Source organism: Notothenia rossii (genome assembly GCF_949606895.1).
Source record: "Notothenia rossii genome assembly, chromosome: 3".
In the NCBI taxonomy this organism is placed as follows: Eukaryota; Metazoa; Chordata; class Actinopteri; order Perciformes; family Nototheniidae; genus Notothenia; species Notothenia rossii.
In genome coordinates, this window is record NC_136901.1 from 41654796 (window position 1) to 41680320 (window position 25525).

At 39.9% G+C, this 25525-nt stretch overlaps 2 protein-coding genes and 1 long non-coding RNA gene across 7 annotated transcripts; 2 read left to right on the forward strand and 1 right to left on the reverse strand.

The window, feature by feature from the left end:
- Positions 1-1197: 1197 nt before the first annotated feature.
- On the forward strand, positions 1198-8102 carry LOC307031935 (uncharacterized protein). 3 transcript variants are annotated; one of them, XR_013806117.1, is made up of 5 exons: positions 1198-1306; positions 3421-3476; positions 3900-4014; positions 6263-6625; positions 6773-8102. XR_013806117.1 is itself a non-coding variant. In XM_079669525.1 (4 exons), the coding sequence occupies exons 2-4, from the start codon at positions 3428-3430 to the stop codon at positions 7048-7050; spliced, it is 735 nt and encodes a 244-aa protein (XP_079525651.1). In that variant the 5' UTR covers positions 1198-1306; positions 3421-3427; the 3' UTR covers positions 7051-8102. The 3 variants fall into 3 exon arrangements, 1 of the variants encoding a protein (XP_079525651.1); XR_013806118.1 differs by lacking the exon at positions 3900-4014; XM_079669525.1 differs by lacking the exon at positions 3900-4014 and having other exon boundaries at positions 6218-6625.
- A 5513-nt stretch (positions 8103-13615) lies between these two features.
- On the forward strand, positions 13616-18259 carry LOC307033845 (uncharacterized protein). 2 transcript variants are annotated; one of them, XM_079672481.1, is made up of 12 exons: positions 13616-13706; positions 13786-13962; positions 14552-14645; positions 14727-14962; positions 15180-15294; positions 15696-15813; positions 15894-15985; positions 16418-16535; positions 16633-16734; positions 16833-17006; positions 17468-17644; positions 17872-18259. In XM_079672481.1, the coding sequence occupies exons 2-12, from the start codon at positions 13904-13906 to the stop codon at positions 18156-18158; spliced, it is 1572 nt and encodes a 523-aa protein (XP_079528607.1). In that variant the 5' UTR covers positions 13616-13706; positions 13786-13903; the 3' UTR covers positions 18159-18259. The 2 variants fall into 2 exon arrangements, with proteins under 2 accessions (XP_079528607.1, XP_079528608.1); XM_079672482.1 differs by lacking the exons at positions 13616-13706; positions 13786-13962 and adding an exon at positions 14074-14092.
- Positions 18260-23278: 5019 nt separating this feature from the next.
- On the reverse strand, positions 23279-25348 carry LOC307033572. Of its 2 annotated transcripts, XR_013806560.1 has the most exons (3): positions 25150-25335; positions 24821-24888; positions 23279-24319 (listed from the first exon to the last, which is right to left on the reverse strand). It is a non-coding gene; the product is annotated as an uncharacterized lncRNA (long non-coding RNA). The 2 variants fall into 2 exon arrangements; XR_013806559.1 differs by having other exon boundaries at positions 23279-24888; positions 25150-25348.
- Positions 25349-25525: the final 177 nt, after the last annotated feature.

Genomic DNA, 25525 nt, shown 5'->3' on the forward strand with positions numbered 1-25525 from the left:
AAAATACTATAAATCCACAAATCTACGTGGGAACCTGGTTGGGGTGGGGGGCTCGAAAAATGTCCAATTAATGGGGGCCTGAGAGAAAAGTTTGGGAACCTCTTAAAGTCATGAGTTTCTCAGAAAAACTGTGTTCATATTTGTGAAGAGACTGATCCAAGAGGTTAACAAGAAGGAGACGTTTCTCAACACAACTCCCTCTTAGCAAGAAGCAACTGCAGACAGAAGAGACTAACATGGTGCTCTCGACTCTGAAGTCAAAAACAAAGAAAAAACAAGATTTGAAACTGAAAAAAATAATTGTTTTGAATCTGAATAATTTAAGGATTCAAATATCAAAATATGTATACATGTGAAAATACATATTTTATCCAAAGAAATTGCTGAACTGAATCAAAATAATATTCAACTTGATAGATTATTTAAAATACTTATTTTTAGTTTAGCTGTTACTTCAGCATCATTTTGAAACGTCTATTACAATTAAATCACGGTAAAATATGTTAATTTTGTTGTAGTTGGTGTCTACCAAAGTATCTGCATGGCTATAAGCCCCGCCCCCTCTCCAGCGCGTCTTGTTTGAATGAAATGAGTAAACAATGTGAGAGGTGTCCATGCTTGTATTTTTCAACAATGTTGCAACCTTGTGCGGGAATGGCAGGGGCAGAAACACACACACACACACACACACACACACACACACACACACACACACACACACACACACACACACACACACACACACGCACACACACGCACGCACGCACGCACGCACGCACACACACACACACACACACACACACACACACACACACACACACACACACACAGAAGGCCCAGACAGGTGCACAGGACCTACAATTTCCACACTTTTGTTAGACCCGAACACCTTGTATGTAATATAAATGTGTGTCTGTGGGGGAGCACAGTGGGTGGTCATTGAAAAGGTGTTCTGATATATGTTCTTCACACAAAATGAGCCAAGGCCATTGAGTGTGGGTTTGAAGAAATTATTTATCATATAATTTTTTTTAGCTAAATAATGAAAACGGGTCCCACAGACAAGGGTTAATAAAGAAAATCAAATTATCCGAAGATACACGTACTCACAGGGTTCACATCAGGACGTTTATGTCATTGGCTCATGCTCACCGATCTGGCGTTGATTGTGGAAACGCCCCCTCTGTCTCTAACTGTGAACCAGAGCCCTGTGAACTACTCCTGTTGTTATCGGACATATTCAGACATGAAAACCAGAAAACAGAACTGTCAGCACTGAGGTCTCTGCAGTCTCAAATATGTAAAGGTAAGAACACATGTTTCTACTTTATTAAAGAAATATATATTACTGCTGCTTTCTGTTGAGATGAACCTCAGTTATAGGCAAGGCAATGCAATGTTATTTATATAGCACTTTTCAGCACGTGACGATTCAAAGTGCTTTACAGATTCAAAGCAAAAGACATTTAAGAACAAATACAGCATAAATACATTATTACGAAGGCATTTAAAAACAGGCATAATAAGCAAAGGTAATGAAATAAATAAAAACAGCAGGTACAGAATACATGACTAAAAAGGCATACAGTAGTGTGAGTATGGGCAGCTCAATTAAAAGCGGCGCCAAATAGGTGCGTTTTTAGTCGGGATTTAAAAATAGGACGTGTTTTCGGCGGACGTGCATGATTTGGGCAGTTTGTTCCAAATTGTTGGAGCATAATATATAAAAGCTGCTTTTCCATGTTTAGTGGTTATTGTCGGAACAGAGAGCAGACCCAGAAGACCTGAGACTCCTGGATGCTTTGATGGAGTAGGTCGTATACCTCGGTCCTAAGCCATTTAGTGATTTAAAAACTAGCAGTAGTATTTTAAAATCAATTCTTTGACAGACTGGAAGCCAGTGCAATGATCTCAGAACCGGAGTGATGTGATCCACTTTTCAAGTGTCAGTGAGGACTCGAGCAGCAGCTTTCTGTTTTTTAGTGAGCGCTGTGAATACACTATTGCAGTAGTCGAGTCTGAAAATAAAAGCATGGACAAGTTTTTCTTATCTCTATTTCTGCAAGAAACAGAGCAACTGTCGCAACTTTGTGACTAACGTATATTACCAGCTTCCCCTTTTTTTGGTTAAGCTCTTTCCAAACCCCCCGGTTAAGACTGCTTTTGCTGCAGTTTCTGTGAACAAAGTGCACAAAACTAATAAACACGTCACAGACACCGGTATATGTGATCATAAGGAATGTACATAAAAATACTACTTCATTTTCAGGTTATTCTCAAACAACAATATTAATTGTCTATTAAACAGTTTACAGTTTGAAGAATAATATAGGCATTACAAATATTCATACAAATGTAAGTAACTTAAACTTAAAGGTTACATTATATTATTTTAATTGTATTTACCAGTGTATCTAAATGTTTTATTGTAGGAACCATCTGCTCTTGATATAAAAGCAGGAGCCAATGTTTTTTTTGTCTCGCTCGTCTCGCTGGAAGGGTAAGCAAACATCGCCTCTTATTTTTATATCATGAGCACGAATAGCTTTTTTAATTCAGATTTTAAAATATGAGAAGAGGTTTTAAAAAGTAACGAATCCACGGTTGGCAGATTGGAGAATGGAGAGGCTTTCTCAAAGTAGGCCTATTTGTATTTCCCTCCACTTTAAATGATCAGAGAGAACAATGTTGACGGTTGATAGAGGCAGAGTTTGTATTGGAATCGGGCCAGAGTTTCAACCGCTTTACTCAAGCTGGATTTTATCTTCAGAAAATACGTTGAGACACGTCACACAGCAATATTAAAAACAAAATTCTTGAACTCTGCATGAATGCAAAAGCTGTCCCTTTAACCTCACGAAGCACACATTCACTATTATTATTATTATCATTATTATTATTATTATTATTATTATTATTATTATTATTATTATTATTGTTATTATTCAGAGATATTCTGAAACAAAACTGAAGGGGTTCAGTTGGTCCTGTGTTTCAGTCTGTGTTCTCTGATCTCAAAGCAGAAAGTATTTCCTGATTCAATTCAAATTAAATATAATGTTGATATCTGGCGCCACCTAGTGTCAGACATGTGTTACTGTTCCTGGTGTCAGTCCTCTGTGCAATAAGTCATGTGGTAAAGACAGACTGTATGTTTTCTGTGTGTGTGTGTGTGTGTGTGTGTGTGTGTGTGTGTGTGTGTGTGTGTGTGTGTGTGTGTGTGTGTGTGTGTGTGTGTGTGTGTGTGTGTGTGTGTGTGTGTGTGTGTGTGTGTGTGTGTGTGTGAGAGTGTGTGTGTGTGTGTGTGTGTGTGTGTGTGTGTGTGTGTGTGTGTGTGTGTGTGTGTGTGTGTGTGTGTGTGTGTGTGTGTGTGTGTGTGTGTGTGTGTGTGTGTGTGTGTGTGTGTTTGTCCTCTCACAGGGAGAAGATGATCTTCCTCATCCTGCTGCTCCTCTTCCTCACCCCCTGTGTCTCTGGTTAGTTGACTCCTTTATTTCTCACTTAGACACATTGAATATTATTGAAAAACCTTTTGTGTCACGTTTAACCTTTTCCTAAAGAAGCATGTTAGAGCTCTTTGGTATGGAACACTGTTAGTGCAAGAAAAGAGAGTCAAAACTGAGGAGGGAGATTCTGATTCATTTAGCTTTTTTAAATCAAAATGTCAAGAAATGGAAATGTCAGTATATTCTCTAACAAAAGTAGTTTGTTACAAGTAATTTATTCTTAAAAGTTCAATGTTTATTCTCAATAATTAAACTTTAAAAGTGCTTAACAGTTTTTTCTTATACATTATCCCTAATAACTGCACTCAAATTGAAAGATTTATATTTTACTCAACATTTTGGCTTTTTTCTTAACATGCTAAATAAAAAAGTCCCTCTGTGTCTCCTCCACAGGAACAGGGCCGGCCCTAGACTTTTGGGGGCCCTAAGCGAGCTTTGGCTTGGGGGCCCCCCTCGCTCTAGCGCGTTCTCACTTCACAAAACACGGAACCAACTTTTGTCTTATGATGTTAGTATAAGCACACATTTTGTATAAATAAGCATGTAAACACCGTGGACCTAACCTCCTTTGGGGGGGGTCCTCACCTCCTCTAGGGGGGTCCGGGGGCATGCTCCCCTGGGAAGATTTTTTTAATATTGAAGTTAAAAGCATCAATCTGGTGCACTTTGAGAGCAACATTAAGAGATCTATGGATACATCTCTCAACACCCATATGAAACAGATCTGTAAACAGATTTTTCTTTATGGATATTTTACAAATCACTCCCCTTTCAAACTGTATTCTTGTTTTGTCATATAGTATTTCATAACTGTTTTTCATTTATTCTCTCTGGCTGTCCATCTCATAATGTTCACATAAAAACTAGCTGTCAATAGGAATATCATTCAGAAGAATTATAATTCCATGCAAAAATTTGTCACAAAAAGAGGTTGCACATTCACATTCAGGTGTTGTTATGGCAACGTAAGTGGCCAAACGGCCAAATTCACTGCTGCAAATACGTTCAAACATGCTGTCGATACGTAAAGCACTGGCAACTATGCCACCATTTCAGCTGACTTTTTCTCAGAAATACTGTCACATAACATCCATATATTTCAGTGCTAGGTTGATGATTAGCTAAGCTAACTATGAAACACTTTAACTGACAGGACTCAGGATCAACTGTGTACTGTAAGGTAGCTTCTAGCTTCATGTCGAACAGTAAGTCAACATTTCCCAGAGAGCTTTCTTTGAAATCACTAGGTAACGCTAAAAAACATTACATTTAGATTGTATGAGTGTTTATTTAATATATCTGGCTAGCTATAGCTACTTGCTAACGGTTTAGCTTACCCCCGCGATTCAAAGTAACGTCAACGTAGCTGTAATTTATGCTTTGCTTACATGCTCGCATAACTTGGAAGTTACTGACATGTACATACCTTGTTTACCTGGAACAAGTGGTGGCTCTGGGGTTGTTGTGTGAACCACCACTTGAGAATTGTCATCTTTTTTAAGAACAAATGTTCTTATGTCCATCTTCAAAAACTCTGAGTCTAAGACTGACAGTTTATTTCAAACATTGTCACAGCTCACAGGATAGGTACCTGTCAGCCAATAAGACAGATGTTTATTTCCATTCATTTATCTGGTTCGTCTGGTGCCTTGCCTCTGTTGCATTCGCTGAACACGGGAAATTACAGTCCTGCCGTCCTATCTAGTGTCATGATGAGGTTCAGTTAAAGCACGGTTAATGTATTATATTATTGACTCAAGAATATAATACATGACTTTGAGAGTAGGCAATCTAGGCATATTAACAATATTAATTAAACATACTTATCACGGCGACGGTGTACTGTGCTAGGGGGCTCTTAGTGGCTGCGGGGCCCTAAGCGGCCGCTTATGTCGCTTAATGGGTCGTGCCGGCTCTGCACAGGAACATAGCTGCAGTTTAAGGCCCAGATACAAAGGCCAGTCACCTGAGAAGTCGCCAACGCTGACACCGACTGTTGCGTCGCCGGACTCACCTGCGTATTTGCCGACTTCGCGGACTGGAACACACCGCAAATCCGAGCCGAGCACGTATGAACTGCGCATGCGTGAGTGGCAATAACTCTCCTTACCAGCAGGCGGCGGTAGTGTGTATTCATCATTCAAAAGAGGCAACAACCGGAACAACCGGAAGACAGAGAAGAAGAACAGACTCCGTGATATAAACAAACAACAAATAGCGTTTTTCTTTCCATTTTCACTCTCGTCCTTTGAAAACATGAACGAACAGGAGCTTTATAAACCGATGAGGTGAAATAGCCGTCCGTGTGTGTTCCATCTTCCATTTTAAATCATTTGTTTACCTCCCTCACTTCCGTTAACGCTTCTCATGCACTGATTCGCTAGCTGAACAGCCAATCAGTATTATCCCTTTGTCCGACTTCCGGTGGTGTTCCCGACGCCAATTCAACATGTTGAATCGGCAAGAAAAGGCGTCAGGTCGGCAGAAAAGACCCGACGGTGCGGCGCACACCACTCCGAATAGGGCGTGCCCACGCTCATGTTCGGCCCGACTCCATTTACTGCCGATTTCGGGCCGGTGTATTTGGGCCTTTAAAGAGTCCCTCTGTGTCTCCTCCACAGAAACAGAGCTGCAGTTTAAAGAGTCCCTCTGTGTCTCCTCCACAGAAACATAGCTGCAGTTTAAAGAGTCCCTCTGTGTCTCCTCCACAGGAACATGGCTGCAGTTTAAAGAGTCCCTCTGTGTCTCCTCCACAGGAACATTTGTAGTGAATGTGACTCAGGCTTCCTATCAGGCAGAGGAGAACCAGAACATCACCCTGGAGTGGACCTTCAGCTCCAGAACAGACACTTCCCTCAGATCCATTTCTACCTACGGTTTCCTTCATATTAATGACAGACCCTCAGTTCTGTTTGAACTACGTGAAGGAGTTGAACTCCCAGAGTCTCAGGATCCACAGTTTGCAGGACGAGTCCAGTGGGACAAAGACGTCCTCACAGAAGGACGCCTCACACTTCATGTCTCCAGACTCAGGACCAATGACTCTGGGTTTTATGTGTGTGACATACTCGTCAGACCTGATGGGACTAACTCTAGGAGATGCTGGCTCAACGTCACTGGTGAGTAACCTGGTGCAATGTTAAATAAAGATTCAAAGTTATTGCAACCTCTGATGCGAAATAGGATTATTATATTTAGTTTTCATTTTCACAAAAATAGGTCTTCTCCCCGTCAACATGATGTTACTAACTGTGTATTTCCCACAGCTGCTGCTGAGCTCCAAACCCAGAGACCAACAGAGAGTCCTCAACCAGAGAGAGAGAGAACACACTGGATCCCCTTTGGAGTGGCAGTTGGAGCAGCTGTACTTTCTGTCTCTTTCTATGTCTTCAAAGTTTGCCGTAGGAATAACCCGACTATCACGAGTCGAACAACAAAACATATGTTAGCATCATCAGAGCATAAAGTAAAAACAAAACAAAAAGTAAGAAAACACAAATCGACTCCAAAAAAGTGTCAGAAAGCTACAGATGATGGAAAATGACTTTGTGTGCAGAATCTTTTATGAAGAGAGCTCAAAACATGATGTGTTTATTGATGTATTCCCTGTTTGCTGTAATCACATTACATTCTGTGAGCTCTACACAAACGGGAAAGACTCTTTAAAAGATCCCTGGAAGTTATCCACCATGTTTCAACTATTGATCCTTGATTGGATTTATCCGTGCTGATTGTACATTCGGTGGAGTGGAAGAAACTCAAGTGTGAGTTATGTACATTTATGATAATGGAACAGGTGTAGAACAAATTTACTTTCTTTTCCCTCCATTATCCAACATGTGGTTTGTAAAGAGTCCATTTATAGAGCAGAGCAGAACAAAACAAACTAAGCACTTGTTGAGTTAATGTAGGCCTTCACCTGATTCACCAGCACTTCCTGTTCTGGCTTGAAGTGAATATATCTGCTCTTTCCTTGTTGTTTGGAGTTTGACTCTTTACGGTTTTTGCACTTATTGTAAGTCGCTTTGGAAAAAAGCGTCAGCTAAATGATATGTAATACATTTAAGCAATAGCTCACGAAAGGCCTTGGTATATGCTCATTATATCACAGCTAAGGGGGTTGTCGACCCTCCGCTTCGCGTCGGGCCGAACCACGCCCCTTAGCTGTGATATAATGAGCATATATCACGGCCTGAAGTGAGCTATTGCTTTTATAAAACGCTTACCAAGTGTGGCAATATGAAAGAAAAATACACACTCTAATTTAAATAGTTTTTATTAGTAAATAATGATGTTCAAAATAAAATAGTCCTTCCGTTGCCTTCTGCACAAAACATAGTGCAAGGTGGTTGCTATGCAACAACACTAACAGCAAGCGAACATATTAGACCAGTGGTTCTCAAAGTGGGGGGCGGGCCCCCCCTGGGGGGCGCAGAGGCATGACAGGGGGGGCGCGAGAGACCAGGAGGAAAAATGGTTATAAAATTATTATTTTTTAAAATCATAATTTGAAAAATTATTTATTCGAAAATAATATGATACAGTACAGTACTATTACGTCTGGGTCTCTGTGTTTCATTAAAGCTCAGCTCTGTGTGTGTGTGGAACGAGCCATTTTGTGTGCGTGCACGAGCGAGAGAGAGAGAGCGCACCGGTACCGGAGATCGTTGTTGTTAGCTTCTGGTGCTAGCGAGCTACGCTAACGGATATAAGGAGTTTTTTCAACAACAAGGTGGAGGAGAGTCCTCTCCTGTCAGACTGAGAGACTCAGTGAGCTAAAGGACTCTCTCAGTGTTATCTCAGTGGGTCTCAAACGTTTTGGTCACCATTAATGTAAACAATTATTTCCGAGGCACACCTTTATATGATCATTATAGTTATAAAAAAATAAGAGATTAAATTAAAAACAGGTATGAAATACTATATGACAGTAAAAAAATAACAAAGTTTAAAAGGGTGATTTGTAAAATATCCATAAAGAAAAAGTAAATCTGTTTACAGTTCTGTTTCAAATGGGTGTTGAGCATGCCCCCGGACCCCCCGGTCTAGGTGGTGTGAGGTCCACACACCACCTATAAAAATAGCACTTTACCCCTTCTTACACCTATGCCGTGAGCTGATTATCAAGCCTTAATTGTAACAGCCGTGGGTACACTGTGTATATGCGTGGGGATTGTTGTAGTTTCAAATTCAACTGTGGCGACCGGTACATTAATGGGAAACCCTAAATGTTTGAGCACCCTCTATGAAACGTCAAGCTACCCCACAGCACCCCGACTATTTGTGTTGGCCACTGAGCCTGACTATTTGTGTTGGGGGGGCCCGACATTTTTTTTTCTCCAAATGGGGGGCCTGACAGAAAAAGTTTGATAAACCACTGTATTAGACAGAGAGCGTTGATCCATTATTTGGCTGTTTATTTACATTAATGTGTATGTTGCTGTTTATTGTGCACCCACTGAAAAACTGTCCAGCATCAGTAGCATGGCTTACGTGGTCACTTGTATAGGTTGAGGTTGTTCGAGGCTGTTGCTTGGCGTGGCGAGAATATTGCTCCACTTTCTCCGGTCCCCGAGATTGGGCTTCCAGTAGCTCTGGAGAGAGCTTTCGCACCTGCGAAACCATACTATAGTCAGGGGTGCACACAACTTTCTCAGTGAGGTACTCAGATGAGTACCTGGAGTCAGTGTTTGGTACTCCAACTTCTGGCTCCCCTCAAAGTTCCCATGAAGCCCTCTGTATCGCGAATGTCAACGGGGGGGGGGGGGGGGGGGGGCGTGTGAACGTTGTGATCAGCTGTTTTAGCGCAGTGCTGCTGTACAGGCCGACGTTAACAGCAGCCCTGTCTGTGCACACGGAAACCGACTGTCGTCCGGGGATCTAACCGCCTTCTGGAAAAGCTTCACAAGTACGTCGGTACGCAAATGCGCTTTGTGACACAAGTGACGGTACGCATTTCAGATTGTTGCCGCGCATGCGTACCTGCGTACCACTTATGTGCACCCCTGACTATAGTACAGTACTATAGTACTACCATACTATAGTAAGACCCCCCCGGAGGTCGAAGTTAATCTGAAATGTTTCCATTTTATGCTTTGTAAGTTTGTTTCGTAACGGAAGACATTTAAATATATTTATAAAACTGACAAGTCAAATCAAGCAATCTGATTGGTCGATAGCGTTTTTGCGGACCTCTTTGATTACAGATTTGAAAACATCGTTGCTTGCTTTAAAAGTAGCACAATTCATTATGTTAAACCTTCCAAAGTATCTAGATATCCCTGCCCTAATGCCAAAGGAACTGCACACTGAATATGTTTTGGCGTTTGATGTCTATGTCTGGACCGCTGCGTCAAAAAGGAGGTCTTCTGCCCCGTTACTTCTCCGCTGCTTTCTTGTTACAGTATGAAAAGCAAACTGCAGGCAGTTCGCTTTTCAGCCCAACGGTATACTGTTTTTCTCAGACGCGGAGGGATACTGACTTGTTGTGAAAAGTAACTTACAAATCTACCCATATACGCTCAGTATATCACGGCTAAGAACCAATCAGGATGCTTGATTAGACTTGTCCGTTTTATAATTGGAGTTAAATACGAATGCTACTTTGCTATTTTTGTTGGACGATGTATGCTTAAGTGGGTCCAAAGTTCGAATAAAGGATGTATTAATGTTTCAGTGTGTGTGTGTGTGTGTGTGTGTGGGGGGGGGGGGGGGTGTGTGTGTGTCCTAGCATTACTTTTCTTGTGGGGACCTAAAGTTGTTTACACAATCACGTGTGGAGACTTGGTTAGGTTTAGGGTACGGGTTAGGTTATGGAAGAGTTAATAAACTCCGTTAACATAGCCCTACAAAGACCTTATGAAAACAATTTTTTTAAAAGCTCTGTGAGGACAAGACCGTTTTAAAAAACTGGTTAAGAAGTGCAAGAAGGGGCTGGACCACGGAACGGCGGCATAGTATGTTAAAAAGCAGATCTCCCAATCCCAGGGTCTCCGGAGGGGGGCGTGTACAGTATGTGTTTGTGGGTGGGTGTGTGTGGATGTGTGCAGGTGTGTATACTATACACGTGTGCGTGCATATGCAGGTGTGTGTGCGTGTATGGAGCTCGTCCCAGTGGAACCAGTAAAATACCTTAAATGAGAAGGGGATCTAAAATGGTTAATTAAAAGTGATTCTAGTTAAAACAATGCATAAAATACAATTAAAAGTGAAAGTGCAAGTTTTAAAACACAAATGCAATAATAAAATAAGTAGAATTAAAAAAATCTCCCATATAATTACAATTAATTAATTAATTATTAATCATTTTAAAAGTAAAAGTAGTTTTATAATTAAACTAATAATAATAAGAGTGATAATAATGAAAAGAGGGAAGGGGGGCACACCGGGTTATTCAAATCGTGTAAAATGAATTAGATGTCACTGGAAAATAAAAACCACTAAGATCAAGGTCAGGTCAATTTAAAAGATTCCAAAGGACAGGTGTTTAATTTGCTCTGTTTATTTAAGAAGGTGGCAGGTCGGTGAAGAGTTTCTCTCTGCGGGTGGTTTACCGGCCTCCAGGTAATAAAATAAATTAGAATAAATGTAAATAAATAAGTAAAAGGATCGCTCTTCATGTGGCTTTGATTACAATCATAAGGTAAAAACATGCACATATAGCCTATACATTAAAGGGATAAAACATGTAACAAGTGATAAAAACATATAAGAAATAAATATGAACACCATTAAGATAAATAAGATAGTGCTAAAAACATGCCTTACAAATGGAGCACACCAGTAAAAAAAAAAAGTCCAGATGAGGAGGATCACTGAAATTAATTGGTTTGGAACGAATATAAAAATCTCTATAAATAATTAATAAATATAAGTGCTTTCGCAGAGAAGGAGATTAAAATCACCGATCGGCAGGGGAGAGAAACTGGGGGGAGAGGAGATCATACAGGTTGTTGAGGTTATTAAAACATGTTTGAGTGGTGGGAGGCGGACCCATCAGTTGTACTTTTCGTTTAATCCGCACGGGTCAATGGTGCCCAGGCGATGGATCAGTCTGTCCTCCTAAAAAAAACGACCAAATAGGTCGATTGTTTAAGCACCTTAGATTACGACCCATAGCCACGTTTTAAAGTTTAGCACCTCTAGTGGTCGTGTAAGAAACAACATGCTCCTGTCTAGACATTGGTGCCTGTAGTTTTATTTTGACAAATGTTTATTTATGAAGCAACAATTAAATTACATGGTAGCACACGTAATCTGAGTTCATTTGTTTGTTTGTTTTCAGGTCATCCATCAATTCAATTATTTGAAGTAGCCTATTATCATAAAAAAATCAACGGTTCTTTTCAGAGCCATATTCTTCTTCCTACTCTCTTTCACCCCTCTCGTTTTCTTGTCTTTTGTTTTGTTTTTCTCCCTCCCTGTATGTCAGTTCATCCTTTGTTTGTTGTTGCCCTTTTTACCCTCACTTAAAAATGGCATCCAAGCAACTGAATGAATGGCTAGAGGCAGGGAAAGCCCTCGCAGATGAGTTGGCAAATAAGGCAAGTACAACATTATCCAAATATGTATTATAACATTTACTCAAATGATAAAAGACACACACATTACAAAGATGGGTGTGCAACAATTAAGGGAAATATCTCATCTCTTTTATTTATATATATATATATATATATATATATATATATATATATATATATATATATATATATATATATATATACCGAAGAAACCAAAGAAAAGAACGCAAGGATCAAATGTTTCCTGGAGGAAGAGGGACCTGGATGGGAACATTCTACCCCAACATTGGAATAAGAATCGATCTGGTCTGTAAAATATCATCTAGTTCTAGTGTTTCATTAAGTTTTAATGTCGTTGGTCTTCAATAATGTTTCCTATATCATCGTACTTTGTTTATGCAGTTAAACCTTCCAACTCTCTGGAGTCCCCAGAGGTCGAGGAGACACATGAGATTCCTCTACAGGTCCCAAGTCTTGGTATGCACAATGAATTCTTAAATTATCCTTCAACTTGAAATGTAGCTAATAGTTTATAGTACGTAATAGCTATGTTCATGATACATTTTAAAGTGAAAAGCCATGTATGGAATATATTTCTTTAATTAAACTAAATTCCATGATTTGTTTTATATTTTGTTATTTTAGATCAACATCTTCTCACACTGAGAAACCTGTTGGGTTCTCTCACTGTCCTTGCATCATCAGAAGAAACACCCACTGTAACAACATGGGCCCAAAGGCAGTTGAAACGTGAACAAAAATTCAGAGCTGCAATGCCAGAGCTCCTTAATTTGAAATTGGCTGCAGAGATTGTCACTAAACGTTCCTGTCTCCAATGCAAAACTGCTGATGCTGTGGTCCGGTGCTTGGACTGTGTTCCACCAGGAACTCCCTTTCTTTGTCCGGCATGTGACCCAATTATCCATGGCAAAAATGTCTTCCATGAAAGGGAAGCCATGATTGATGGGTTTTACAGACCTATTCCTCCCACATCCTTAGTGGTTGTGGATGAAAGTGGCCAATATGGATTCTGGGAACAAGGTGGGTTCAAATAGTTTATTACATATTCCCTTACCATGGTTTCCTAATGTGCACTACATATACAGCGGCATCATTTTCACCATGTCGGAAGTTTGCTTTAACTGTTAAAATGTATCAAGTTGTATTGACTACATGTCCTAACATGCATATGAATCTCTGAAATTGTCTTGGCTGCAGTGTGTCTGCTTCCAATTCCTCCACCATCCCAAATCTGCTTCTGTGGTCCAAGCCAAGGTTTCACCATCATCCCAGAAAAGCAGACCGTGTTGGTGACTATCAATGGTTTGTTGCCACCAGAAAACGATGTGGTCAAGCAAAAATGCAGGATTACTATTATACTTTTGTCCCGCGTTGCATAGATACCTGTCAAATTGCACATTTATATTTTTTCTCAGGTCCATACAACGTTTGCCTGCCTTCTGTGTGCTGTCCAACTTGTTCCACCAAATGGTCCCCGAGCATAGGTGATTTGCTTGGATACAATGGATACAAATACTGGCCAGCAACCGACAGCTGCAAAATTATTTTTAAGTTTGATGTGTTCACATCATTCGAGCAAATGAAATTGGCCAGCCCAGCATTATCTCAGCAAGTATTTATAAAAATGCTTGAACATCGATCGTTTTCCACAGGAAGGGTAAGAATAAAATGTGGTTTTCAAGATTTTCGAATACCAAACTTTTAATTAACAAAATGAATACCATTCTTGTTTCCAGACAGGCAGAATCTGTAGCGATAACTTCCACAGAGTCTTTCGGGAGTTTGCCTTCTGTAATTACAGACAAGAAGATCTGTGCCTGGAGCCCTTTTAAATGCCCAGCATGCACACCTGACATGCTGACTATTGCTGTAGATGGCAATAGAAAGCATTATGGCTTCAAGAAGTCCAGAGGGTCAGTGAAATCATATTCTCATCTTAGTTGTTGTTTTATTGACTAAGCTGAATGTCTTTGCTGAAATGTCTAACTTTCCCCAACTCTGCAATTTCTTTTTCCAAAGTTTGTAGACCATCAGAAAACAATGGTTGGTTTGAAATTACACATAATTATATAAATCCAATTCATAAACATTATTATATATGACGCCTGTAAAGTTAACTCAACTTTAAAATGTTAAATGGTTGACGTTAGTTGGATATGTTGGAGCTAAGAACCAGTTTTGGATATAATCGCTTCATGAAAAATGTATTAAATTGCCCAGGAACCTTTTTCTATGCCTTCCTCTGCCCTATTCCATGCCCATCAATATAAAGGATGTACTTTTATTTTTACCTTTTTACAAGAAGTCAGTAAACTTTTCACTAATGTTAAATAATGGTGGCAAAAGACTTTACACAGAATTACAGATCAAATTCACAAAGACCTTTTCCACATTTATGAAAATGTTATGGCAAAAGCAAATTGGCCACTTTAAATAGAGGACACAATCAAACTTATGTATGTATGATAATGTTGCTTACAATGTCTTTCTCGAATTTCGCAGGACAGATGAACCGTCTCTATTTGATGGACTGTTCATTGCCCAGGACAGTAAAGTGTCTGCCTTTGTCGACAAAATCAGGAGCCAGATGACGATTGTAAGAATCTATTCAATCCCTTAACCCTTTATTTATTTTTCTTAGCACAGGGTTAAATGTAACAGATTGTGTCTATTTCAGAAAAGTGGTCGTGATGTTTGTGGACCGGCAACATTCACAGCTTGCAGAGAAACCTCACACAAGTCCAGGGCCAAGGTGGATGAGGAAGGACTGCAAATAGCTGTGTGCAGACATGGCATCTTACTACAAGGCCTAAATCACTACCGTGGTGAAATATATGCCTACCCAATGTTCCTGCAGAAGGAGCTGGCTGAAGTTGCGAATGCAACATTCTTTTGTATGGATGTTGCCTGCAGGTAGTTATAACTATTGCAAAATTGGAAGTGTTTGTGGGAAACGTGTTATCTATTTAATTCTTGCACATCCAGTAGATGTAAAGCAAAAAAAACATTCATTTGGATAAATGCTGATGTTGGTTACAAGGATTGTACTGGTAATTTTAAGGACCTGGTTTATCTTTTTACTATTATGCCATCATGCAACTGGAAAAGCTCATTGATTTTGTCATTACAGGTACTGGCCTTATTTGGAGAAGATGGCAGCAAAGTTGCCTGAGCTCCAACCACTTACAGAGATGAAACCTTTTCTCTCTGTAATGCACGCCAAGGCCCACACAGGCAAATGCGAGGTACAGTATGCAAGTTAAACATTTGTGTCACTAGATTCAAATGTTTTAGAAATTGTAGTGCACATAAGAATATCATGTAGTATATTCTATTCAAGCCTGTGGAATAATTGTAATAGTTACAAATGTTGACAAAATTGTTACAAAACAGACTGTCACAAGGATAGGCTTCCAAAACCCATTATGTTTATTTTAGTAAATATATCCGCACTGTAGAAATAATGAATGAATAGAGCTTCAAATAACTGCAGTTGTGACATTGTAGTTCAAAGCATAATTCAATATCAGAACATTTTAACTTTCTGAAATTGCTCCTGACACTGATGATAACTAAAGATGTACAGTACAATAAATTATAATATTGAACTAAATAGCTAGATCTCATTGTTTATGATTCTGAGCAGGTGAAGTGGGGTGGCAGAAGCCAGGAAGGTGCTGGAAATACTGTCGGCGAGGAAGTGGAACAGGTTAACAGCTTCCTCTCAAGGGCAGCTCTGACAACAAAACACATGACCAAATCAGGTTGGTAGAGGAAAACAAATAGTTTTAAGTAGTGCCACATTGTAAAGCTCATATGAATTTTCATGTTTTTGTGTTTACAGCTAGAGCAGATATGATAACCGTGCTGGCTATGCAATGGAACCACAGGAAGGTGGAGAATCTCCACAAGACACTCTCAAAGAGATTTGTCAAAGTAAGACGTCCATGCTGCATTTCAAAATGTATATTAAGACTATCCGAGTTTGTTGTTGTAGTAATTTAACACCATCCTTAGCTACATGTTGTTGAATTGAATGTATTCTGCAATCATTTCATTATGATGGTGCTGCCATGGCACACTGTTCTGCCAAGAGAGTCTCTGTTCTGTTTGTTTTTAATAAAGCACTATAGGTTGATTCATCTGAATTTCTGGATAATAATAATAATAATAATAATAATGTTAATCCTGCTTGATCTTGAAAAAAAAGGGACACTAAGGTGATACTTGCCAACCTTGAAGAGAAGGTGTTTAGCATTTCATGTTGTTGTCTGGTCAGTTAATGTGCATAAAGGAATTCAGTAAAAAACAACCTTCTCAACCAACTGGAACGCATATTCACTTTTTCCTTTTAAACATTCTAACCAGACTACACAGAGAGCACAAACTGAAGTGGACAATCTTGAGAGTCTCAAGCAAGAGCTGAACATCTCCCTGGAGGACACGGAGCAGTGGGTGTTGGAGGTCAAGCAATGGGCAGCCACTGGTATGTTATATGATCACTGTGGTATAGATTTGGTTCCATATTTCCAAACATTTGGCTTCATGTTTTATGATTACACCTTGTTGTTTCTGTTTTCAAGAGAAACATGGAGCCCAGAGTAGCCAAGAGGAGCTCCAGAGAGAAATAGATGAAATTATTTATTCCCTCCGAAGAAAGAAACACGACCTCTATCGACAAAATGGTATTTATTATTACGTTATCTAGAAACAATATTTGTTTCTTGTTGTTGTTGTTTGTATTATTAATATTAGTTTATTTGTATTTTGTTTTACTTTACAGACAGCAACCAAACAAGGCAACGCAAACGGAGAAGACTGACAGAGCTCAAGAAGAAACTCAGAGAGAGGATACTGCAGTACAACACCATTGATGCCTGTTCAGAGAAAATTGACACAGAAGCAGCATGCGGTCTGTCTGAGGATGTCATTCTGCCCTGGGAGGCGCAAGGAGATGGTAAGAAACAACTTGTTTTTGTTTGCCCTAGATATTCCATAGATTCAGTTGAAGTACTAGAATACAATCACCAATGTAACACAGAGCTATCAACATAGGTGTCACAAATCATCATGATCACAACAAATCATTTTAAAATAATTATATTGAAAGGTCTGTATGATGTTGCCCTATCAAGTCTTAATAGTCTAGTCTCACTGGGACAGGCATATCTATGGAAACAGTAAAACCCTTCCTGACCACCCTGAACTGCATAGTAATGTTGAATCTCAAGACATACTGAATGTAATTCTGCCAACATAGACAGAATTGAAAAAATTCAGCAAGCGGCGAGGTTTTTTTTTTACCAGATTTTAAGGTTTTGGTCAATTTAATTAAAAAAGATTGAATACAAACTGATATTATTTGTTTTATTAGCCTTACCATTGTGGTTGTTATATTTTGTGTTTTTTCCATTATAGTGGTGAACCTGCGCACAAAGAGGCGACTTTTTGACCAGGTTATGCTGGTCAGGCGTATGGAAGAGGAGAAAGTCATCATTGTGAAGGAGATGACCCAGCATTGTCAAAATCTGAGGCAGGCACTGGACAAACTGGACCGCCTCCTTCATCAGACAAAAGACGACATCAGGAACCAAAGTATGTTCCACAAATACCGATTTATAATATTTGCCACTGCCCCCCTCCCAGTGTCAAATGTCTATCACTGAATAGCATCTGTAATGATTGCATTTTTTCTGAATCACAAATCTTTTTAGCTAATATACAGCCTCGGAGTTAAACATTCAAATTGCTTATATGGAACCAACATCAATGCTAATGAAAAGTTGCCTTACATAGACTGTCATTTTGTCTTTTTATTTTAGTTTCTCCAAGCGATATAACAGAAGAGGGATACAGGGGACTGCACTGCTGTATTTTACACCATCAATATCTTCTGGAGCAGAAACTGAGCAGAGTCACCAGCACCTACAGCTGTATTGGCTCGGACTCGTCTTTTCTCATGATGGAGGAAGACATTGAAGACGGTAATGAGGACGACGAACAGGACGGTGATGAGGACGGTGATGAGGACAACGAACAAGACGGTGATGAGGACGGTGATGAGGACAACGAACAAGACGGTGATGAGGACGGTGATGAGGAAAACTAACAGGACGGTGATAAGGACAACAAACAGGACAACGAACAGGACTTAACAAGTCTATTGTGTTATATGCATGTCAACGTATTAAAACGAGTATTACGATTGAATGGCTTGTTTATTACCTTTTTTTTTATATGATCCTGCTTTGCATTTACTATGTCTGGTATTCAAGTAAATGCCATTAGCAGTTATCAGTCACCTTCAGATCCGAGTTACCTCGAGGGCCAGAGGTTCCCCACCCCTGGTATAAGGTTTTGGTGATCACCCTTATTATCATCATGTCATTTAATCATGATCTGTTTAATTAGCCAATGCTTACATCCAAAGAATGTGTCTAGACTTTACTCCTACAGACACACACTAACAATACAAATTGAGCTAAGTAATACACTCACGAGCCACTTAATTAGGTACACCTTGCTAGGATGGGTTGGACCCCCATCTGCTTTCAGAACTGCGTTAAGTCTTCATGGCATAGATTAAACAAGGTACTGGAAGCATTCCTCAGAGATTTCACTCAATATTGACCTGATCGCATCACACAGTTGCTGCAGATTTGTCGGCTGCACATCCATGACGCAAATCTCTCGTTCACCATATCCCAATGGTGCACTGTAGGATTTGGATCTGATGACTGTGGACTGTGACATTTGAGTAAAAGTCATTGTCATGTTCAAGAAACCAGTTGGAGAATATTTGAGCTTTGTGACACGGTGAGTTATCCTGCTGGAAGTAGCCATCAGAAGATTGGTACACTGTTGTCATAAAGGCATGGACATGGTCAGCACAACCCGGTATCACGGCAAGACGTGAACATGTGACGATTTACCATGATGGGAGACGTGAAGCTGTCACGATTTCGTCCCTTCAAACGTGACAATTACACAGTATTGTTAACGTGGCCCAACCAGTGGAGATATACCCGGAAATGCCAAGCAAATGCTACCCCGACGGTCGGTTGTTATTATTATCAATATTAATATAATAATGATTTCATTTGTAATAGTCACACTCAATTTCGCTAATTTTCTGTTGCCCCAGCTGGTCGGCACCACTTTTAGCAGATACAAAGGCTATATTCATTTATTAAATCGATGTGTGTGGATGTGGAATTAACGGACGTGACGTTGCACGATTGCGTTACCAGGCAACAGCTTCGGTTCATGTTAATTTATAAACTCTTCAACTCGAACCGTAGTTATATTTTAAAACATTTTAGAAAGCCTCATGAAATATTTTAATGTACATTTTAAATTAAATGTGAAGGAATGTGTGTATAACAAAATACATCCGTCAAAAACAATACCGGAAACAGACGTAGGCAAGATCCTCGGTTATGGCTAGAAAGGATCCTTCTATTGTAAATATGACGTCACGTTCTCGTTGTAACTCTCGTTGTAATCGGAGCGGCTCGGAAACACATCTACAGCAGTAACATGATGCAACATACACATTAATGCAGCAGCAATATTTATAGAGAAACATCAGACATAATAGTAAAACACTGCAAGGGAACATTTTATTGCACCAGGAGCTATCTTGGGACTTTTACTGCGACAACGTTGACTTGCCTGTGAATAAAAAATAAACCATAGTGTTGGTGATCTACAGTGTTGTCATTCTTCTTTGAACACCAGCAAGACCGCTTTTCAACGATCACACTCCCTGTCATTGACATAATTAATAGATAGTTTAGCTTCTCACCATCATTTGCTGTGGCCAACTGATGTTAACGATCCTAACTGAAAGGCTGCCTGCCAAACGTAAACATTCAGCCACGTGACATTCAGCCGAACTCTCGCGAGAGTTTTACACAAGACGGATCCTTTCTAGCCATAACCAAGATCCTCAGCTCGGTGATTCATGGTTTAGCCGCAATGCACGTTGGGAAATGGTGTTTATGCGATGTGAAATCCGAAAACATTTAAAAAAAAAATAATAATACTTTATTCCGAGTTTGCTTGCTTTTCTCTTTGGAGCTAATCACATAACGGCATTGTAATACATGGTTCGGCTGCATTACATATTACATATCTGCCGTAGTTATCTATTTATAGAGCCCTGATGAGAAGACTTCTATACAAACAGGAAGAACTGCCGCCAAAACTGAAAACGTGACGTGGATCACAAATATATCAGCCATTTAACAACATCTTAGATTTATTTTCACACAATATGTCTCCTTGCAATATCAACAGTAATTCGGCTGACTTTTATATTGGATCCAATTGGTAGATAGGCAGTATTTACACCATAACGGTGCACAGCTGATAAACGGGCACCTAGTGGTTAAAGCATGTTATTGAATTTTATTATTATTATTAACTAACAGAATAAGAGACCTGACAGGTGATGGTCAGACGTTGACCTGGCTGCACAGTCACAGAAGCTGGCTGTGTCAACTGTTCACACTTCACACCTGTACAAATACAAAAAAAAGTTATATGACAGATTATCCTGTTAAACAGCAGTATAATAAGTGTTGACTCACTTCCAGCTGCCAGCAGCAGCAGCAGCAGCAGAGAGAACATGATGATGATGACTCTCATTTCATTTCATTTCAAACCTTTATTTATACAGGTGTATCCCATTGAGATCATTGATTTCTTTTTCAAGGGAGACCTGCTCAAGTAGGTTCCACACGAAACATAAAAACATAAACAGAACAACAAAAGGACATCATACAGCACCATTTACATAACTATCCACATAAACAGGTACCAATAGCTTCCGATTGAGTAGCATCCAACCGAGCTTTAAAAACATTTAGTGGCACCAGATTGCTCAGTTTCCATTTAATTTGCAGACTATTCCAAGACAGAGGAGCTGCGCATCTAAAAGCTGTCTTCCCTAAGACAGTCCTAGCAGTTGGCACATTTAATAAAACCACAGCATTCGATCTCAGGCAGTAGCCACTTACAATTTTCCGTGAGATCAGGGAGCAGATATAAGATGGAAGTTTCCCTAACATGGCTTTGTATATAAAAATGTACCAGTGACTGAGCCTCCGTACAGTTAGTGAAAGCAAACCAGCCCTTGCATACAGGGTACAGTGATGGGTTAATGCTTTACAGTTTGTCACAAATCTCAGTGCACTGTGATACGCAGCATCTAACTTGACCAGGCAATTGGCAGGTGCATTCATATAGATCAAATCACCATAGTCCAGCACAGGTCAAAAGGTCACAGTGACTAGCCTTTTCCTGGCCTCAAGCAGAGAAACAGGACTTGTTCCTGTAGAAGAAACCTAGGCTAACCCTCAGCTTTTTAAGCAGGTTATTGACATGAAGTTTAGAAATGTGAGACAATCATCAAGCCAGATACCAAGGACTCTGAGAAGACGTGAGCTCCTGATCCCCTTTAATCTCCACTGACAGTCTCTTGTGAAGGCCTTATAACTGTATCACAATGGATATTACTGAGTTTGCATAGAACCAAACGTGTTCACGTGTGAATGTGAACATTAATAGAATATCACCTCCCATCTTCAGAGCAATCTGACTATTATAACATTAGCGTTAAGAAAGCTTAATTAAATATCTGCCACAACATAAGTAACTGGATCAAAGTAACAGTACAGTCCGCGGCATCACATCATAATGTATCATATATCTCCTTATCTGAGTCAGCTGAGCCGTATCTGGCCGTGCAACACTTACAGTGTCACATACTGTATGCAGAAGTATTATTTTAAGCAACACATTACGAAACACTCGAGTCAAATGTAATTAAAGTCAGATCGTGTCTTAGACGGGGCATATCATAAACCTGTTAATGTACGCATTCAAACACTTTTTCTTTTACCAGCTGTGTTCACCTTGCAGGTGCAGCTATGTGGCTTTTATCCTGGATAAAGTGTTTGAGTCATGGATGTTTAAAGTCTTCATATTTGTCTAATTATATAGTTGACTTTTCATTCAGGAAGTATACGCGCTGCGCTGTCAGTACGCTTCTCCATGTTTGTGATTGGTCGAATGCTCCAAATACTACCCCTTTTATGTGAACGCGCACCTAACTAGATAGGCACGGCTGGCTTGAGCGATCCACTTGATAACCCGTGTCGTAGTGCCGTTTAGCGAGAGGGCGTATGTTTTGGATTAGGCCAACCGGCTAACTCAAACATATCCAGGTTAGGTTGAACCAGTTTCGTGGTATACCCCCCAGGTCTTGTCCTGACTGAGCACAGGCACCTGTAGCCTTGGCTACTGTGCTCTCAGTGTTTTGTCTCCCTGTTCCTGCCTATTGGCGTCAGCTGATAGAGGTGTTGGTTTTATCTTGTTATGCACAATGTTGATTCTTCTCTCAGAACTAGCTAAATATGGGTCTGGGGTAGAGATCTTCAGAATTGGTTTGGCATCTTTTGTGTCAATTCGTGGCACACAACATGTCTTGTGAATAAACCATCAGTTTGCCATCAAAGTTCCTGCTCTCCTCGTGTCTCTCTGACTCCTGTTTCCATTGCTTCAGAAGTTTCCATCGCATATGAAAGATTTTCACATGTTTGTAAATTATTTTGGTTTCAGTGTGTGTGTTTCACATGGGTGAACAGTATATTTATATGTTATGGAATGAAATACAATGTCAGATTAGGGGAAAGTTAGGGGAGTGCATGTTAATGTGTCTGGAGGTGGCGTGTTCCAAAAGTGTTTGGGTTTGTCTGCCGTGTGTGGGCTGCGTTCCATTTCAAATTGCCGCCTGTACAATGTATGCACCAGTCTGTGATATGCCGATGTGCAGGCCCGCCCCTCCATACACGCCGATCACACAGACTGCGTCTGCCTCTCGCCCTCATCTTGTGGAGGGAGCCTCATCTGATGCGCAAATGCGGCGCAATTGAGCGCGCCACAGTTTCTGCTGCGAGGCTCCACTAGCTGTAATCGGCTTGGTGTGTCCAGGGTTTACACACCACCCCCCCGTCGACGCTCGCGAGGGCCTCATCACATCACAGCCCTGCCGATGTGATATAATGTATAGGACCTTTTTCCTCATGGGTGTCATTCACAACAGACCAATCATGACAGTTTTAGAGAATGAGTTTGTATGGATACACTTAAAACATATTTGTATTTGTCTTGGCTTCAGCTCACTGATAACATAAGAACACAAATAGGCACAACACTTACATAGATGTTTTTTTATATGTATTTTATTACTCCAAAATAGAAAAAAAAAAGTCAGCCATATTTAACTGGAAAAGTTTTCCTTTGGCTCCCAGGAATTTTTCCACTTCGCCCCACTGTAAAACAGAAACAGTCAATCAATCAATCAATCAATCAATGTTTATTTATATAGCCCAATATCACAAATGTTACATTTGTCTCAATGGACTTCACAGTTTGTACAGAATATCAGTATGACAATACTGACACAGCAAAAAGTATTACTTTTTGGAATATGTAGTTCTACAGTATGTTGACAATGCTATTTCAAATGAGAAGATATACTAAGTCACTCAAAAATATCATGATGAAAGTGCAGTATAATGTATATATTTATATATAACACGTACATCATATATAATACAAGGTACATTTTTTATTTCAAAGTCAATGTTTCATTTGACCAATTCTTTGAATTTGCTGTCTTATCAATGCCCAAACATACAGCACTAAACTTAGACAACTGCCTGCAAGACTGCACACAGAAATAATACTACTTATTACTACTAACTATACTTATAGTATAATTGTTAAGAACAAATGTAACAAGTCAGTAATTACAAAAGAGATCAAATACCATCGAGCCTCACATATCAATCATTTAACCTTTAGTGATATTGATCAATGATAAACTCTATTGTATATTTTAATTTCTATTTCAATGTAGGCTACTTCCCTGCTTATGTGTTACAATCAGACAGCGTTTCTAGGGCGCGATGTCTGAATGACGAAGGGCAGAGAACTTGGATGTCTTACTTTATGGCGCAAACGTCTGATAGAGCCATTGATGACATGGCTCCCCACCCCCATGTGATCAACTAAATTCAATTTACTGCTGAGGAACCCAAAATGTTTAAGTTAGTGATCTCAGGGTTGATGAAGTTGGTTGGTAAGACTACTTTGTGGCCCCTGTTCTGCCAGACCCATCAGCTACACTGAAGGAAACTTCAGATTAGATACATACCATCCAGAGCAAGACTGCCACTGCACCAACACCTCGGTATGGCCCTGAGTAAAGAAACACAGATTTTAGGTAAACTTCATTTTTTTCAAATGTCATACATGTAAATACAAAAAGTCCAGTGAAATCAAATGATAATTTGAAATAATAGTAGGTACGATTAACTCAAACATATGAAGGACTGTAACATAGTCAATAGCATTTTCCCCATCAGTTTAATATTTTGGAATACTATTATTATTTAAAAAAATATTTGTACTGCCAAGAATAGGAATTCACCTACAAAGGATTACAAGAAAAAATGTAATATATAAATAAATGGCTGGACATGATGCATTAATGCGACATGAAGCATTACACAAGTACCTCAACCTTAAATTAATAATAAATTATTGTTACTGTAATTTCAATATTTACATTAGCAGTCATGCTTAAGACTGAAACACTCCTTTTAAACAAAGTATACGAAAATCCAATAAGATAAGACTTGGTTCCACGGAAACATTATTGTCATTGTTTATTTATTTAAAAATATTTTCTAAACAAACCTCCCTGATTCGTTCCCTCAGTAGTTTTTTGTAGGGGAAAGTGTCTGACCCTTGATGAATGGGACATTCTGCAAGGAATTAAAAGATGGTAATAAGTTGAAGTTCAGCAATAACCTCCTAAACATTGCCTAACATCACATTATGCTCAATTAAACTGTTCAAAATGGCACTGAGACTTTTGATACTGCAAAGTCTTAAACAAAACAAAAGGTGGTGTATTCTAATTGTACCGATGATTGTTTTCTCTCTCTTTAACTAATTCAATGTGCAAAATCAAACACAGTTTCAGTCGATGTAAATAAGATAATTACTAATTAACCCGCACATACCATTAATTGCCACTTTATTCCTCGTTGGTCTTCTTTTCTGTGAGGAAGACACTGAGGAGAGAGCAGGAGTCAGCCCGGAGGAGAGAGCAGGAGTCAGCCCGGAGGAGAGAGCAGGAGTCAGGCCGGAGGAGAGAGCAGGAGTCAGGCCGGAGGAGAGAGCAGGAGTCAGCCCGGAGGAGAGAGCAGGAGTCAGCCCGGAGGAGAGAGCAGGAGTCAGCCCGGAGGAGAGAGCAGGAGTCAGCCCGGAGGAGAGAGCAGGAGTCAGCCCGGAGGAGAGGGCAGGAGTCAGGCCGGAGGAGAGAGCAGGAGTCAGCCCGGAGGAGAGAGCAGGAGTCAGGCCGGAGGAGAGAGCAGGAGTCAGCCCGGAGGAGAGAGC